Below are 18,811 nucleotides of genomic sequence, written 5' to 3'. Positions count from 1 at the left end.
AAAAAAAAAAAAAAAAAAAACAAAGGACTCGATAAAACGCCTTAAGCATAAAACATTAAATGGTGATTTTGTTCACCGAATATTCACTAGTTAATAACCATTTTCAAATTCTACGTTATTAAATTTGCTAGAGAATCAAAAATAGTAAAATAAATTCATGTTATTTAATTTACAAAAACTCGTCAGTTATCAATAACAATTAATTAATGTTCAAATTTGTAGTATCAATTGTAACATCGAACTCCATCTTTGTTGAATTATCGATATTAATAACATGTAAAATCTAAGTAGTTAAAAGATAAAATTTGACGCAAAATAAAATCAAGTTCAAATATGTTTATAAAAATATCACTTTGTATCGAATTTACCCCTTGAAATGACTCATTCCAAACATAATATGCTATACATTCTATATATCGTTCTCCTTTAAACCGTAGGAAATGTAGGAAACAAGTTTCTACGAATTTACGAGAACGTGGTCTGTGTCGATGAGGGGTAGTTTGTCGGGGAGGATCGAGTTCTTAGATGGTACCCCTTGGCACCGCTGCCCTCACCACGTGATGGTACCAACTGGTACCGGCTCTCCTGCTCGTTTTAACCCTCCCCCTCCCTTACACCAACACAAATGCGCGCAATTTACTGCCTCTATGCTTTCACCTGTTCGATCGTAGACTTGTGGAAAACGATAATATAGATAATCAAGCCCATGAACTCATTTCCAATTCTCTCTCCTCCACAACATCTTCTTAACAAATAATTTTACTTCCTTATTGGTTTAGAATCTAAAAACTTATCATCCACTTTCTAGTATAATAAATGAATTTCAGTACGATACTCATAAGGTCTTATATTTATGGAAAATTTCGGACAATATTTATATAGTAGATTTATTCTAACAAAGAATTTTTATAATTTAATACTTCTTTGTGTCTTATAAAAATATAATGTTGCACGAAATCCTTAAAATTTGTGAACTCGAAGTAGAAAGAATATTAAATACTTTTCAAAAGTACTCACGAAATCCATTGATAAATGGCAGACACCGTGAGTTCCCCTCTTTCTCGAAGAGCGTGTTCAATGAGCTCTGTATACGTGAAAGGTGGTTTCTTAGGACCATTACATCGGGAAGACGTAAAATTCCTATTGTCAAGGCTGGAGTAACTATGATTTGAGTCTCGATGCAATGATCCATTTTCGTTAAAACTCTTTTTGACATCGCTGATGTAGGTAGTACCATAAGAACGTCCATTTATCTTCGTCTTGTTACCTGAACAAAAGGGATAAACGATTTCTTCAAATCATACTGACAGATGATTCTATAAATACATAAAATCAACCCCTTATGCTTAATGTTCAATACATATATACATCTTTTTTGTTATGTTCTATATTTTACTCTCACATAAATCCCATAATATACGTCAAACGTAAAACAATAAACATAAAGGGTTAATTAACAGCTCCTTGAATTGCTTCACACCACTATAAATGTCTTTGGGTGAAGGCATAGTAGACTTTTCATCTGCAGCCTCAATGAAAGAGTCCAACTTAAAATCCAGTAACCAAGAAAGGTTTCCAGTCTCCTGATCATCAAATTGTTGCTGCTGATGACTACTAGAAGGCACATCAGGCTTGCTCTGTTGTATATTGGAGGGTGGGATTGTGATAACAGGCTCCCAATAACCAGAACTAATGGGATAGTTCGTTTCTTCAACTTGAACCTCTTGAATTACTTGTTCCTGTCTATGTTCCGATGACGAGGAAGACGTTGAGGGTGAGGCCGCAATTTCAGCAATATGTTGCTGGGACTCCAGTTCTGATACGGTTGTCCAGGTGCAATTAGTGCCGTCTACGAGAAGGACCTCTAATCGAGTCACTGGACATTCCTCTACGGCTTCCTGGGCCGACAATGGTGAGAATATGGTCGCGGTGTTGCCTATCGCTTGATTCGAGGCGACTACTTCCATTGAATCCTCAATTTGTTGGTACGGGTATCGTTTGCGACCGTTCTGAACCTCTTCGCAAAAGCCTTCCACGTCTAAGTCCTCAAAGATGCGCTTCTTCCCGGCACGAGACTGATTATTCGATAACTCGTGTTCCGCGACACCGCCAGTGCCAGAAGACGGCCCGATCATACTGTTGAAGGTAAGTTTTAGTTCAGTTTCTATATAAATACGAAGTAAACCTAATTCTCGTATAAGAACATAAATTTAACATATTTAACGTGTATTTAATATATCGTGATACATTGAAGAGAGATGTCTTACCCTTGTGTAGTGCGATGCTTCGTAATATTAAAATTTTTTTTAGTTTTAATCTTTTTTATTCCACAAGCAGGAAAGTACAATTGTTTATTTAAATGAGAATACTATTAATATTAAATTATATTAACGTACAATAAACATAGAGTTCTTTAATCTTTAAGGTGCATTTGTTTTGAAATTTAGAATTGCCTGTAATACTGTATTCTGAGATTTTGAACAATGTATAGTTATAAAATTATTCGTGTAATGAGATCGTTCGTGTAATGCAATGAAAAGAGATAAGAAACAAAGACATTCGTAGTAGAAAGGAAATAAATAAAAAATAATTCTTCCAAAATACTACAGACTATCGTATAGACAAAAGAAACGTAAAATAGATGAAAATGCACAATATTCGAAATTATTCCATATGAAAAGGTAAAAAATTAAGGAAAATCTATAAGAAATTAATAAGAGGGTAACTTAAAAAATTAAGTAAAATATCAAACTCGTGTCGTGGGTTAAAATTAATTTATAGAATCTTCTTTAAAATCTCACAGAATTTTCACGTATAAAAATAATACGAATTATTAAATACCAATTTGCTTCGAGTCAGTCACATTATCATGATTGGCATGTATACTTACCTCGATTCTTTCAGTATTTCAATATCGACGAAGCTAAACCAATTATTCCACGATCATCGAAACGGATTTGTTAATCATAAAATAAGTTCCGACTTTCATCACGATACCCTAATGTCAACAAAGAAATAATTTTCTATAGATTTTGAACGTTTCATCGATCCCCGAACTCGTTTTTCTTTGAAAAAAGTTTTGAATTATCGGTGAAGGAACTTGCGACTAAAGAATGTAGCCACTGGTTCACACTGTTCAAAGATGTCTCATTGCGAATTGCACTCCCGTTTTCAATCGGCACTGAATCTTTTTTGTTCACTTTATACGTGAAATTACCTTGCGATCGGACGTTTTTGAAATATCTACATGATCAACTTCGGACCACGACTGTCTGTTCTTTCGTATTTCAACTATTACGCGGCGTGATGCGCACGCATTTCCAATTCCTTGCCGAAGTGGAGGGAACATCGAGACCTGCGCACTACGACAATAAGAATTTAGTGTACAGGGACGTGTGCACAACAGGAATAGAAAATTTTATTAAATATAACATTTTCATAAATTTTAGCAATATCAAAAAACAATTTATATCGATTATTTATATATAGGATAAGAAATATAAATTAATATTATTTATATAAAAAGCGAAGAATATAGATTTTATTTCAAATTCGATACATTTGATACATTCATACATTTATACATTGACTGAGAAAAATATGTATATTAAAAGGGTATTTATCTAATCTTTAAAAAAAGTATAAAGTACTCAGAAAGATATTACAACACTAATGCTTTTTATCTGTATAAAAAAGCAGCAGAATTTTTCAACAATCTGGAAACTTTGTTTCCGAACTTCGTTTTTTTATATTGTTTCAAGAAAAATGTATTTCATTTCTGCAATGTAGCATTACGAAATTCCATTTTTTACTTAATAAAAATATTAATATAAATAAAAAAAAGTCAAAATATTTGTATAATTAAAAATTTCTGCATTTTTAGTTTCGTCAAATATAGCTTTTGGAAAAAAATATATTCCATTCTATTATCATTCAATCGTGATATGGGAAATAATGAAAGTTAGATTTACTTATATCCTAATTTCAAATATTACACCTATAACAGTTGCTAATAAAAATTTAAATCTTCTCGCAACCATTACTAATGTAATTATTGACAATTTAAAAATTCAAGTCGTTATATTCTATATTAAATTATTATTTGTATATTTTAAAGCAATAAAAAAATTAATCTTATATTTTAATTGAAATATATATATAAATAATTAAAGTGCGTAGAACCCCTGCACGTATGCAACTCTAATTGCATCTACGTACAATTGTGTTAAGGAAACGGACGAGTCGATTTCGCAAGAGATCGACGGCCGTTTTGCGTATTTATTTATCTGCTATAAAAACACAGTGATTAGCAGTGTTCGAGGTCAAGGTAATATCATAGCACAAAGGGACAAAAATTATCAGAGGTGGATTCTACCTTTGACGGACTGTACTCATATAGTCATTACACTTTTTGTACAGAATGTACTGTGTAGATGCATGCACTCACTGCGCACGGATGAACGTCATGAAGAATGACATTTAAAATTTGCAGTTAAAGATCAGACGATAACGCGTCTTACAGGTCCGAGTGTATATGACACTTGCATTACATGGAGTACTGATCAAGGGACAAAACGCATCATGAACATGGATAACGTGGATCAGCATTTGCTTCACCAGTTTAGTTGTCTAGGCACCACCGACAAAGATGAACTGGTGAAGCAGCTGCAGAAGCTGCTGGCTGATAGCCAGCTGAGCGAAACTACCGCTGCGTTCTTCCTGGATATGAATAATTGGTGAGATATTCTCCCGCATGTTTGTTTTACGTTGGTCAAGTTAGTCGTGCGACCTAACCCTACCGTCACCGTGTTTACGTGTGGTATTATCTTACTCTTATTTCTTTATGCTACTGACAGCTGGTTAGGATATAATTTTCTTGAATAATTGATTAAGTAATATACTACAAAAACTATATGTTTAATGAAATGATTGATTAATAAAAGCATGGTTAATTTAGGAATACTATTAAGTTATTCCTTAAAATTGTAATTACAAGAGCAGGAGCAATAAGTTTCAATAGATATTTGTTAAGATATTAAAGATATTAATAAAGTGTTTCAATTTCATAAAGGAATAAGTATAAATAATGTGTATGTATGCTTGTATGTTTATATATAAATAATTTATATACAATTGCAGGAACCTTCAAGCAGCTATATGTAGTTACTTTGACTTTGCATCTCCAGTACGAAATCAATTTCCTCGTATGATGCTGATATGTGAAACCACTGTTGGTAGAGGAGAATCTGTACCACCACTTACTAATTTTCGAAAATCATGGTATATACAAAACCATGGTAAAGAAGCATGGCCTGAAGGAGTGTGTTTACAATATATAGGTGGAGTACAAATGGGTGTATGTACAAGAGTACCAATACCATCTTTAGGTCCTGGAGAAGTAACAGAGGTGAGCGTGGATCTTCAAAGTCCTCCACATTGTGGTACATTTCAAAGTAAATGGAGGTTGATGGTAAAATCTACAGAAACGTTTTTTGGAGGTAAATTCATTTACCTTCTTATTGTTGCACATTTATAATATTATTATTATTGTGGTAATAATCTCTTACATTTATTTAGATGTTATTTGGATAACAATTACAGTAAATGAAAGTGGTACTCTGGCCATTATTCAGCAGCTGCATCAATTAAGTGCTTCATCATCTAATGATGCAGAGATGTGCTAGCCAGCATATGTTCAGAGACATTTTTCAACCACTTTTCTTTTTTTTTAAATGCCTTTGATTATTTTTAAATGAAGTTAAGAGTAACATGTTTATTTAAAATATTGCTTTAAAACATTAGAAATAATTTTATTTTCTGCAATAACTACGCGAGAGAACAATATTTTTAGTACATATTTACGTACATAATTACTGAAAATATTGGATTTATATATTTTATAAAAATAAGATAATTTTGTTAAATTTTAAAAGATGCTTACATAAAGCTTCCTGTTGTCCATGCTTGTCAGTTACATCCTTTTGAAAATCTTCTTTTAGTTAATTGTTTCTGTCGTACAAAAAGTGGTGAAGTAATTATGATTTATACTTCTTAAAGCTGTAACAGACATGTATGGACCACTGAAAAAAGTTGATATAAATATAAATAATTAAAAAAATATATATTATATATATATATGTATATGTATATATATATTATATATTATCTTATATTTTATATAATGTATTTTATATAATGTAAGATAATATAAGATATTAAATTAAGATATGAGTTTATTAAGAAAAAAGAATTTTTATTAGAAAATAAAATTTAGATATGGTTGAAATATGATAATGCTATATGAATTATATATTCATTCACCGATTTAATATCAGTTAGATATATATTTTCTTAATAATGAAGTCTTCTTCTATATAAAAAAACGTACATAAGCTTGTGTCAGTAATTCGTTTTTTAATTTCATTATTACACGGCCATTGGCATTGAAATTTTTGTATGTGGCTCATATCCAATTAGTTCGAAATCGTTTATTGTAAAATCGTCAATACTTTCAACATTTCTAACGATCTTTAAATGTGGAAATGATTTTGGCACGCGTTTTACTTGTTCCTCGAGTGCGGATACATGATTGAGATATACGTGACAGTCACCTATTGTATGTACAAATTCACCTGGCTAAAAATAAACAAAAGGATACAAGTTTCTGTTAAAAAATTTGTTAATTCTTTTCTTCTCATGTAATTTTACCTTTAAATTCGTAATATGTGCCAGCATGTGAGTTAGTAGACAATAAGATGCAATATTAAATGGTACTCCAAGACCCATATCTGCACTTCTTTGATAAAGTTGACATGATAACTCTTTATCATTCACATAAAATTGAACAAGACAGTGACAGGGAGGTAGGGCCATTTGTGAAATATCAGCTGGATTCCATGCAGTCATTATAATTCTTCTGTCATTGGGAGAATATTGTAGTTTCTTTATGACGTCCTTCAATTGATCAATACCTATACAGATAAATCTTTCTATCTATGTACAGGTAATTAAATTTGTATAATTAAGTTTAGGAATTATACTATTGTTTTACCTTGCCCATTATAATCTGCATGCATATCTATATATTTTGCACCAAAATGTCTCCATTGAAATCCATAAACAGGCCCTAAATCTCCTTCTTCCCTATCTGTAAAACCAGAAGAATCTAAAAACACACGTGAGCTGTTTTCATCCCAAATGTGAATACCTTTTTCACTTAACTCTTTTGCATTTGTTGATCCCCTAATAAACCATAACAATTCTTCCACAACGCCTCTCCAAAATACTCGTTTTGTTGTTAATAGTGGGATTATATCTATAATAATTATTTTAATGTCTTATTATAAATAATATATCTTATTATAATGAACTTTATTATAAATAAAACAAAATGATGTTATATGAGAGAATTACAAATGTATGAAATAAAATTACTATGTACTATTAAATTTTCCTATAGGAAATTGATATATTTTTCAGCTAATATTAATTAATTTAATTTTCTTACTGTTTCGTAAATTAAATCGCATCTGAGTCCCGAAAATGGATAATGTGCCTACTCCTGTACGATCGCTTTTCTTTACTCCTTTTTTAATGACTTTATTAATTAAATTTAAATATTGATATTCTTCGTGATCTTCAATATTTTGTAAAAGTGCTGAGGCTGTCGGTAATGAAATACTTTCACTCATGATTCACGACGAAAATTGATATAAAATATACTTAGTACGAAGTATTACAAATAATCTAGGCACGTGGATTTAGAATACTCTATTCGAATACTATATTATGAATTATAATATTATTATAAGTATTATATAATGCTAATTATATATAAATATAAATAAATTTGTATTATATATAAATTATCTGCTTATTATTAATATAAGAATTAGACTACTATGACCTCATACAACCTAATGTATGTTGTACAAAACTTTATGCCGTATAGCCATTTTGTTTGGTATAGTTTATTTACCAAGTTCATTTGTAATTTGTAATAAAAACATTAATTTTATAATATTACATATGCTAAGAAATGAGTAAAAATTAGCTTCAGTTATTTGATAAATTATTATTTTAGTGAAAAAAATTAACGTAATACAGATTTAAAATAATTAAAATATATGATATTAAAATTTCTTAATTTTACATAATTAATTTCACATAATTAATTTTCAAAATAAAAAATATATTATAAAATATTTATATTTTTAATATGTCTTATATATTCTTTTGCAACGAGTTGCATGTTTGAAATCTAAGTACAGATTTGTGGTAATATATTATTATTATATAGGGTGTTTCGTTACGAGTGGAATAATCAGGTAAGAGATAATACCCCATGATAAAATAAATTGAAAAGCAAAAATAAACTTTTTTCATATATAAACTTCATTTTCGAGAAAACTGAGTTTGAAAATTTATCAAGTACACATATACTAAATGTAAATTTCAAGTTGTTGAATTTTTATTTCCATTTGTATTTGTATTTATAAACATGAGCAATTTGCTATTTATTTTATGTTTATTGATATGGAAGCTGTTAAAAATTTTAACTACTATGTTACATACATAATTATACTCTTTTAACTAAATTGTATTATACTATTTGTATAATATAGTGTATTATAAATGTTCGTATTTTTTAATTAGTGGTACAATTGAGCAGGAGATGGTACCTTATGAAAATACCACTAATAACGGAACACCCTGTACGTAAAAAAAAAAAAAAAAAAAAAAAAAAAAAAAAAAAAAAAAAAAAAAAAAAAAAAAAAAAAAAAAAAAAAAAAAAAAAGGAAGAATTATTTATCTTCGATCCATCGGAAAGAATCGATAATTTTTTTCTATACTATAAAAAATACAAGATTATATGTTATTATTACAAGGTTAATTATCATTGTTCATTCGTAGAAGTTGTATTAAATTATTTAACAGATCAGGATGGTATTGGACATGGTAAATCTTTCCGTGTTAAAAATTATTGAACCGTACAGAAAATGGATTATAGAGAATCCACAATTATTATCTGACATGGAAAATACGGTTCAGTATTTACCTTATTTTACAGCTGGTTAGAAATTTTTTTATAACAACACATTGATTTTTTCATTGATATTCATTAAACAAATTATTTCTAGGTCAATTTAATAATTCTACCTTTGTATCAGAGTTATTATATTCATTTTCGAACTTGATAGTGCTATTCAATGATTTATTAATGTGCGGTGGGAAATGTGTGCATTTAAAGTTTTCTCAGTTTGAATCAAAAATCAAAATTTGGCTGACTGTAATAGAATATACAGAAGTTCTTTGTGAAATTTCTGCAAAAAAATTATGGGGACAGACAGGGAGATGGTTTATAATTATTGTCATTCAAATATTTAAGTAAGTAATCTAATATTTATTTACAAATATTAACAGTAAAATTATCAAATCAGTTAAAATGATTGTTTTCAGTTATTTTGTTTTTGAAACTATTGAAAAAATGCAACTACTTTTGATCAAATTATTTTTAAGTTTTATTGATATGGAAACATAATTCCATGTACCTATTCATTTTCATCTTTGTTATTGTTATCTGTATACACTATCTTAAAACACATATTACAGATTGGCAGTTCTAGTATTAAAAGAAGGTTTAGGTAATATTCTTTTTATTATATTTATCAATATATGTAAATGAAATTTTTATAGGACTATGTTAAGACTTTTATTGATTCACTTATATAAGGAACGTGTAATAAAAAGTCCTCCAATACAACCACTTAACAGAGAAAAGTTGAATGACTCACATAATAATCAATTAAAGGAAGGATTTGCATTGAAACGATCTGGCACTATTGTTAGGAGTGTAAGAGGTGCTACTTGTCCATCTATGCGTACTTGGGAACCATTATTTTCCAATGACAATGATGATGATAATTTGAGCAAACCTACATCAGGAAAGAATTTAGCATTAGCTGAGGTAAAAATATATATAAGATCATTTAAATAAAATAGTTATAAAATATTTGTTTTATTAATATTTTGTATTTTATTTTTAGACTCTTTACATTATGAAACCACTATTCCACTTAGGATGTATATCTTTTACTGGTGAAAAATATTGGCCACCATGGTTATTATCACTTACTATTGATTTACTTAGGTAAAAAATCAAATTTATTGAATAATTGAATTAAAATAATTAAATTGTGTAAAATAAAAAATAAATTTCTTTTGCAGTTTAAAACTCATTAATAATGAGGCAGAAAGTATATTGTTTAGCAAAGAAGAAGAGAAAGAATTCTTCAGACGTAGAATTGGTTTACTCCTCTATATATTAAAGTCTCCATTTTATGATAAATATAGTTGTATTAGGATATATGCGATTTTAACTGCACTTTCTACTAAAGTGCCTCTTGCTAAATTTTTAACAGAGCCAATAAAGAAGTACCTACCACATTGGCAAAATACATATTTTTATATGTGGTCAAGTTAGTTTTTTACAGTTATTAAATATTTCAAAGAGTTATTAGTACGTGATATTTTTTGGGATAGGGATTATATGAAAAACAAAGAGAAACTACAAATGCGAAGGAAAATGAATATTTTTATCATAAGTTAAAAATGACTGATTTTGATCGAAAATACTATATTTATTAAAGAACACGATTAGCAAATATTTCTTTATTGTTGATGAATATAAAATAATTTTTACAATTTATTAAAGCATCTAACAATTCATAGAGTTATTATTAATTTACATTCAGTAGAATAATTACAAACACTGTTTTCATCTATGTAGCAAAACTGACAGTTGTCATTCCATTTTTGTGAATACTACATTTTATACGTGTAATTGTTATAGTAAAATATTTCTATAATTTAAAAAATTTTCAAAATATAATTTTAATGTTATCCAATGGATTATATATGTACATACATAATTCATTGTTCATTATGTATATTAGACATTTTTTCCCCACTTTTGATAAATATACTATTATTAAGACATGTATACAAAGTTGCAGAATTTTTGCACAAAGTATTTCCTACTTCTACTATATAAACTTTTTATCCAGATATCGTAGTTTCTTTAAATTGCACCCTACATGTAAACATTATATATTAGCATCTCTAATATATTTAGAAAAATAAAATTTTATTGAAAATTTATTTCGCGTTTAGAGCTATAGTTAATAATTAAATGATCTAATGTATTCATTGCTATTTTGGTTTTACTAATTTTACTAAAATAGTTAAATAATTTTAGTTTTCTTTTTGTTAAAATCTCGAATATCGGGAAATGGTGCAATACCACAGTGTAAATGATAAACTTACTGTTTTGCAATTAACAACAAATCATCAAAATAAAACAAGTTTTATATTACTTTGAGTCGATTTAACATACAGATCCCTGAGCATGTATAAAAGATCCTTAATTACAAAAATAATTTAAATTATACTTCTTTCTGTAGTAATTATTATTAGTCAATAAATACTTAAAAACATGAAGGAATTTCAATCCTAATAATATATTAATAAACGATAAATTATAATATTTTTCGAATAAAATGACCCAATTTTCATACAAGGATTAATTAAAATTAGATTGATATTTTAATTATTCGTCAATATATTCTATTTGAATATAAATGTACACGTTTATTTTTTATATTAACATATCCTTTATAATTTTTTAATTTTTTATTTATAAACCATAAAATCTAATTAGAATCTTATTAATAAAAATTAAATTTCTTGGGTAACTATAAAAAACTGAAATTTTTTTATGTTACATATATAAACATACACGCATAAAACGCATATAATTGTATAAAAGAAAAAGAAAAAAATGTAAGCAGGATCAATGAATATATAAAAGGTTAAAAGAGATATTTCTTTAAAAAATATATTTCCCTGACCAATATATTCTATGAATACTCTTATATTTAAGTTACTAAGTGTTGATGTACCATAAAATGCATAGCAATAATTTGCAAATATATTACATTTTAAAAGAAATACAGCATAGCAGAAAATACAAATATGGCCTTTGGAATTAAATAGTAATTTGCATAAAAAATTACTTATTCACACATTTGGAGTAATGAATTTATAGTTACATCTTTTCTTCCATTATTTGCATCATAGACTGATTTTACTACTTCCTTGTCCATGTTTGGGAACATTTCTGAAATCTAAAAAACTTGCTATATTATAGGAAATAGAAAATTATTTTATTTTTACATTACCTGTTTTAATTCAACTTCAGCATTTGGCATAGAACTGGGAACTACAGGTGGTACTGCAGCTGTAGGTGGTGCTGTATAAACACTAACTGGTGCATATTGTGACATGCCAAACATTGTCGAAGAAGGAACCATCATAATTGGAGGTGCTGGATGGCACTTATTCTATTAAAATATATTGAATAAACTATTAATCAAACTTTAAAAATTCATTAATATTTAACAAATTATATATGATTATGTTATCAAAATTAACATATATTTTTTGATATATTATTGATTATTTTTACCGTGTAACTAAAAACTAAATTTATCACTCCTTCTTGATTGTTTCCTTGTTTTCCACTAAGCATATACCAATCTTCATATGTTTCTCCTTTTTGGAGAACTTGTGATGGAATATCTATATGCCCCCATGCAATTAATTCATCCATTACAAAGGAACATTCATCATAAATTTCTACATATATTTGTGAGACTCCTGGTGGCAAATAACTAAATAATAAAAAGAACAAATAGGTACAATGAGTAAATAGAATTAGTGATATAAACTGTTTAAATTACACACCATTGTATAACTTTGTTCCAATGCGGATTTTTTGCTCCATTTGAACATGTGTGTGTTTCATATACTGCATGACCTACTCTTAATCTCACATAAGGATCCATTCTTGTCATTCCATAGTTCTTCACAAGTTTAGCCTACAGTAAGTATCTTTTTGAAATTATGAATAAAATGTTATTACAAAACATACATTGCTACCTTATAAAACTGAAATGACTCATACATGTACATGAAAGTCATAGAATTACCTGAACAATTGTTATACTAAGTCTACCAACATAAGGCTCGTGCATTGCTGGCATATTTTGCATTTGCAGTTGATGAAGCGCAAGTTTTCCAATCTTAGGAATCCTTGGGGAAGTGGACCAAGAAAAGCCTGGAATATTATCATTCTAAATATTTAAAGAATTATTAAAACTGAATTAAAATAAAAGTAAAATCAGTGTTATTTAATTAGTTGGTAAATAAATCAACACATATTAATATTAATAGTTTAATTTGTTAATTGACAATGATTAAAGAAATTAATTTATAACTTTATAAATGCTTGTTTCAATATCATGCTTTTTTTGAACATTGGAAATAGACTGAATTATTATATCATAATATCATCATTTGCACTTCATCCAAAATGAATTGCAACAATTGCGGCAAAAGTTACATTATTTACCCGTCTTTTCCATTCTTCGTATAAATCTGATCGTCTGTCGGTTTCCATAACAATATTATCCGAAGCTTCACAGGATTAAAAGTTTTTTATTAATATTCGTAATACAATCAACTGCGATATAAGTGAAACCTGTCAAACTACACGTATTTTTTAATGCATCGAAATAATCACAACATACATCTGACACGGTGATGGCACGCCATCTTAAGAGACTCTCAGAACATGCGAATTACGTATGCATTTCAAACGCAAATGCTATTACAAAACTTTTAATTTTAATCTAAAATTATATAACATAAATGACTGTAACAAATATTTATTCTGATATTGTAAGTTGTAATACTTAAAATATAATCGAAATAATAAAATAATTCGATTATAAATAAAAAACACAATTAAGTTTGAAAACGGAACTAAAGAGTGTATATAGTCAATCTATACAAATAAAGAGTAAAAGTAATGTTGCAAAATTTTGAAAATTCTGATTTATTTTAGTAATCATATAAATTCTATTTTATAATTGAAACGTAATTATCTGTGATTCTTCCATTCTTTCATCCTTTCCTTCCTTCTTTTATTCAAAAGAATAATAAATTGGAATTGCATTCAGAACATTCTTGACAGATCGTTCGTCAGTGTTCACTAGTGTGACGTACAGTTCTCTGTTGCTAGGATCCTCCCGAAAAATTCTTTTGTAGATAGGTTGTGCTGGTGATTTCTCTTGATTTCGGATTCTGTATAATTTTTTTCTCCATTTCCTAATTATTTATACGCGTGGTTTGTGGTGGTGAATTGTGGTTCGTGATTAATCTCGAGAGGTTGGAAGAAGCGTAATCAGTTCCCTACCATATTTTCATTGGAACCCGAATTGTTCACGGACCATGTCACATCAAACGGGAATTAAAGGTATTTTTGTTATCTTGTAATATCAATACTATACAGTAATTTTTGTAGAAATTTTTGTGAATTTAGGCTCTTTCAATCTTTTTATGACATTGGGATGATATGACGATCATTTGTTTATTTTAGCGAACGATGCACTTAAAAAGTTATTTGCAAAATGTCGAGATGGAAAAATACGGATCTTGAAAGTTTCTATAGAAAATGGTAAGTTTTTTGTGTATTCATAATGTATATGATTTAATGCAAATTTCACAAATGAAGAAATTTTTTTGTTTCATAGAGGAACTAACACCTGCTGCTTCCTCAAAACCAGTGAACAAGTGGCAAGATGATTATGATAAAATGATCAAACCTTTAATCATTGAGAATCAACCTGCTTATATTCTTTATCGTCTTGATACCAAATCTCCTGATTCTGGTTATGATTGGTTATTTATTTCCTGGTCACCTGATACTGCACCTGTTAGGCAAAAGATGTTATATGCATCAACTAAAGCAACTCTGAAACAAGAATTTGGAACTGCATCTATAAAAGAAGAATTGCATGGTACTGTACCAGAGGATATATCATTAGAGGGTTATCATAAATATAAAAGAAATAATGCTGCACCAGCACCATTAACCACTGCAGAAGAAGAATTAGCAGAACTTAGAAAAAATACAGTTACTACTGATTATAGTGTAGAAACACGGCATCAGACATTGAGTGGTGTTGCTTTCCCTGTGACAGATGAGGCAAAACAAGCAATTACAGAGCTTGGTAAAGGTATACATGAATATGTTCAATTAAAGATTGATTTAGAAGAGGAAAAAATACATTTAGTTATGGCTTGTGATGTTTCATTGGATAAACTACCTACAAAAGTACCATGTGATTCTGCTAGATATCATCTCTATAATTTTAAGCACACACATGAAGGAGATTATATGGAGTGTATAGGTATGTCATAAAAATAAAAATATTAATGTTTTAATCAATAATGTATTTTTATTTATGTTGTAGTTTTTATATATAGCATGCCAGGATATAGTTGCAGTATTAAGGAAAGAATGCTATATTCATCATGTAAAGCACCCCTTCTAGAGCTTATTCAATCACTTGGAGTGATTATAGCAAAAAAAGTAAGTATACAGATAAAAATTCATAGCATAAAAAAGATCTTCTAATTTATTTTACTTTAATTAATTTGTTTTTGCATGAACATCTTAACAGGAACATTTGAAATCGGTAAATCATATTAGAATCTCTATGATTTTTAAATGATTAAATTTTGAATTGTATATTTATTTTAATATATAATAATAAGGAATATAATTTAAGTAAAATTAAAAAAAGATGTAGACAAATATTAATATTAGTGAATATTTTATTTTTAGATGCATTATGTAGTACTTTTTGTTTTTAGTCTTTCCTTCCTATGTGGATTAATGTTGAAATTAAATTTTTTCTTTCTTTTTTTTCTCAAAAATTTGATGAATCCTAGTTGGAAGTAAATAGTGGTGAGGAGTTGGCAGATATGTTGGAAGATCCTCCAACTATAAAAGAAACAGCTACAATAACTCCTGCAACTCCATCAACGCCTTATGCTCCTCCTCAATCTATACCTGAGAAAAAGTCAAAACAGAAGAGATCTTGTATCTTGAGTTAACCGATTCTACGTATTTTGCCTGCCATTTTAAAATGTTTCTCACATGTTATAAAATATTTTAGATGTTTTACACATTGAATATCTTCCTCCATAAATTCGAAATTTGTGATAATATGATATTAATCAATCGAATATGTTATATAGTATAAAGTGCTGTAATTGGTTTCCAATAACTTCAACATTAGCACAGTATAGTTATACAGTTATTCTGAAGTGATTTAAATGGAAAAAAGTTGCATCTTTACAGAGATAAATCTTTTATTAATTAGCGATATATTTATTGATATTTAATAATAATTGGTCAAAGTGATACGTATATCTATGTAGCAATTCAGAGTAGTTCAAACAATGTATTTTTCTAAATTTTAAAGAGCAAAATTGTCATGTTAAGATTTTAACAAAATATCTTTTTGATAACTATAAACTCACAACGTGTAGAATTCTCCATAAGATGTAGTTCTTGTTGATCCAGTACCATAATGTAATGGATAATTGTTTACAAGTACAGAAAATACCATATGATAAAAAAAAAGGAAGTCATATGGTGAGATTTAGTTGCTTGACATTGAAAGTGAAGCCTTCTATTGGATTTTGTATTTTTTTTAATTGCGTTCCAATGTCTAATGAAAAATCTCATAAACATATTTTTTTCTCTACATAGTTCCTTTAATTTACTTGTTTTATAGTTTATATAATTTTTATGCTATTTTTAATATTTACTATGTCAGATATGAAAAATAAACCCAGTGAGTTGACTGTGTGAATTAGTTCCTAGTCCAATAAAAAGTGATATATTGTATTGTTAAGTATTCATCTTTGCTCTATATTAATGCTCTTTACTCTATATTAATAATTTTATTAAGTGAAACTTGAAGGCTTGACTTTCAAATTCATTCAAACACTCAAATAGGAATTAGTGATTATAGAGCTAGAGTGTTTCAAACAAATATCTGTGGTAAAACCTGCATACCTTATGTGATTATTAGAGAGTTAGGGAAAATTCCATGTGCTCTAGTTAGCTGATGCCACTCACCTAACTCTTCTGTGAAATATAAATAAGAAAATATAGCAGATGAGTGATAAATGTGCAAATTGCCACATTAATTTGTGGATATATTTGTGGAGATATATAATGTTCTACGCTATTATAAATAATACAAAACATTAGATTCCACAAATATATGTATGAAGACTGATCTTGGTATGTCCCATTGGTTGTACAATCAAAAAAATTGTATAGTGTTTGAATTTATATAGCTTTCCTAATATACCTCTTCTATACACCTTGCAATTATTTTTTAACTTTCTATTGATTTAATTTTTAATAAAAGAGATAAGGTGTAATCAAATTTATTCTAAATAATAAAGATATATACTATTCCTAAATTTCAATTTATTAACTTAAATCAATTAGTTAATTTCACGGAATTAATTATTATAAGTTATTATTTAAAAAGTATTTGCCTAAAGTATTTCTAGATTTCTTATAAAACATTCCTAATACGAAGTGTATAGCAAATGGGACTATAATCTAATAGTCAGCAAACAAGATATTCGAGAGGCATTCTATTTTTCATGATCTGTATTTTTTTAACTCTCGTAGCTTTTTATAAACTTTTTAAAAATTTTCGTCCAAGACACAAATAAACAACTTATCAAAGAAGTTTGGCCTAATTTTAACAAAGTTAATGATAAAACGAAGTGCGCCAAATTCTTGACATTTATTTGAAAAATTTCTATTATTTTTTATTTGATGCCAAATATATTTTATATATATTTGTATTATAAAAGTTAAGCTCAAAACTTAATATTTTTTTAAAAATGATACAAACTTCTGTATTAATATAATCAAGATTTTTTAATGTTTCATTTTTATATAACTGTAAGAGAATGTTTTTAATTTAAATTTCTTTTTAATGATTTTTTACTTTTATGTATTAAAGAAATAATAGAATTTGGCACATGTCTCTGTATCTACTGTACAAGAAAAAGCAAAGCTTGTCGCAAAGTGCTCAAAAAAATTTTTAAATAATGTGTTCCATATGTAGACATAACGCACACTATAGCCTGGGAATATTTCAATTTACAATATATTGTACCAGGCCTATTCTGTAAGTTTTTAGTATAATTTCGTTTCCAACCTGTTAGTACATAATTATAGATTCATTATGATCAAATAAATTGTATATCTTGCCAATACTAAACATGCTACAAATAATAAAGCATTATGCAATTTAATCTTACAATTTGTTGTGTTTTGATTTTCAACAAGGTAACATGTAACAATTCTTTTTATCATGATTTATCCACACAGAATTTAATAGGTTTCTAAGGAGCGCACAGTGAATCAGGCGTTGAATGGGTATGTAACTACAGTTAAGAATTTAAGATATGTTTAAGATATCCAGCTTACAGAATAGGCCTATAAAGTTAGATTTTTTCTTTTATTTTTCATTTTTTCCGTTTTCTTTTACATTTCTTTTTTACCAAGAGAATCATATGTTTCTAGTTTTTAATGCAACATAATAATTCTCTTTTAAAATATGTTGATCATATAGCTTGAAATAGACGATGGAAGAGAACTAACTGAAGACTTTTTACAAGAGGAATTACATCCAAAGATCAATTTACATCGGCCAAAATTCGCGAAACCTAAGGGTCCACCAGGCAGAGGGGCAAAACGTTTAACCAAGGTTCAAGATTTAGGAACTTCGGAACAAGAGATTTAAAGAAATGATATTTTTCAAATTTGTTGAGTTAACAAACTAAGGAAAAAAGATATATATAT

General features: G+C 28.1%; 6 protein-coding genes across 9 annotated transcripts in view; 3 read left to right on the top strand and 3 right to left on the bottom strand.

Moving 5' to 3' along the window:
• LOC108551845 (uncharacterized) overlaps window positions 1-2,135 on the bottom strand; it is a 3,760-nt gene extending 1,625 nt beyond the window's left edge. The window contains exons 1-2 of the mRNA XM_017906173.1: window positions 1,481-2,135; window positions 1,018-1,267 (exon numbers count right to left, since the gene is read on the bottom strand). Of these exons, the coding sequence (XP_017761662.1) occupies window positions 1,018-1,267; window positions 1,481-2,135 (905 nt within the window). The remainder of the gene's footprint in view (window positions 1-1,017; window positions 1,268-1,480) is intronic.
• Window positions 2,136-4,220: 2,085 nt separating this feature from the next.
• LOC108551839 (uncharacterized protein C6orf106 homolog) lies at window positions 4,221-5,756 on the top strand. 2 transcript variants are annotated; one of them, XM_017906164.1, is made up of 4 exons: window positions 4,221-4,327; window positions 4,523-4,736; window positions 5,140-5,498; window positions 5,578-5,756. In XM_017906164.1, the coding sequence occupies exons 2-4, from the start codon at window positions 4,582-4,584 to the stop codon at window positions 5,682-5,684; spliced, it is 621 nt and encodes a 206-aa protein (XP_017761653.1). In that variant the 5' UTR covers window positions 4,221-4,327; window positions 4,523-4,581; the 3' UTR covers window positions 5,685-5,756. The 2 variants fall into 2 exon arrangements, with proteins under 2 accessions (XP_017761653.1, XP_017761652.1); XM_017906163.1 differs by having other exon boundaries at window positions 4,420-4,736.
• Window positions 5,757-6,361: 605 nt separating this feature from the next.
• Window positions 6,362-7,691, bottom strand: Ts (Thymidylate synthase). Its single transcript, XM_017906140.1, has 4 exons — window positions 7,508-7,691; window positions 7,208-7,315; window positions 7,052-7,165; window positions 6,362-6,971 (listed from the first exon to the last, which is right to left on the bottom strand). The coding sequence occupies exons 1-4, from the start codon at window positions 7,689-7,691 to the stop codon at window positions 6,637-6,639; spliced, it is 741 nt and encodes a 246-aa protein (XP_017761629.1). The 3' UTR covers window positions 6,362-6,636.
• Window positions 7,692-8,943: 1,252 nt separating this feature from the next.
• On the top strand, window positions 8,944-10,483 carry Pex16 (peroxisomal biogenesis factor 16). The gene is made up of 5 exons (XM_017906170.1): window positions 8,944-9,073; window positions 9,141-9,387; window positions 9,697-9,967; window positions 10,047-10,150; window positions 10,228-10,483. Exons 1-5 carry the CDS (start codon window positions 8,944-8,946, stop codon window positions 10,481-10,483), a joined length of 1,008 nt encoding a protein of 335 aa, XP_017761659.1.
• A 1,464-nt stretch (window positions 10,484-11,947) lies between these two features.
• On the bottom strand, window positions 11,948-13,682 carry LOC108551838 (toll-interacting protein). The gene is given in 7 exon segments (XM_017906162.1): window positions 11,948-12,185; window positions 12,240-12,401; window positions 12,527-12,731; window positions 12,805-12,938; window positions 13,050-13,131; window positions 13,134-13,177; window positions 13,472-13,682. Coding segments are annotated over 7 exon segments (786 nt in total). The 5' UTR covers window positions 13,520-13,682; the 3' UTR covers window positions 11,948-12,074.
• Window positions 13,683-13,944: 262 nt separating this feature from the next.
• twf (twinfilin actin binding protein) lies at window positions 13,945-18,752 on the top strand. Of its 3 annotated transcripts, XM_017906156.1 has the most exons (6): window positions 13,945-14,377; window positions 14,501-14,578; window positions 14,655-15,314; window positions 15,378-15,496; window positions 15,588-15,602; window positions 15,859-16,041. In XM_017906156.1, exons 1-6 carry the CDS (start codon window positions 14,353-14,355, stop codon window positions 16,021-16,023), a joined length of 1,062 nt encoding a protein of 353 aa, XP_017761645.1. In that variant the 5' UTR covers window positions 13,945-14,352; the 3' UTR covers window positions 16,024-16,041. The 3 variants fall into 3 exon arrangements, with proteins under 3 accessions (XP_017761645.1, XP_017761646.1, XP_017761647.1); XM_017906157.1 differs by lacking the exons at window positions 15,588-15,602; window positions 15,859-16,041 and adding an exon at window positions 18,582-18,752; XM_017906158.1 differs by lacking the exon at window positions 15,588-15,602.
• The last annotated feature ends 59 nt before the right edge of the window (window positions 18,753-18,811 follow it).

This window comes from Eufriesea mexicana, unplaced genomic scaffold, assembly GCF_001483705.2.
Source record: "Eufriesea mexicana isolate 0111107269 unplaced genomic scaffold, ASM148370v2 scaffold5020, whole genome shotgun sequence".
NCBI lineage: Eukaryota > Metazoa > Arthropoda > Insecta > Hymenoptera > Apidae > Eufriesea > Eufriesea mexicana.
Note: the sequence above shows the minus strand (reverse complement) of the source record. Positions and strands in the feature narration are given on the sequence as shown.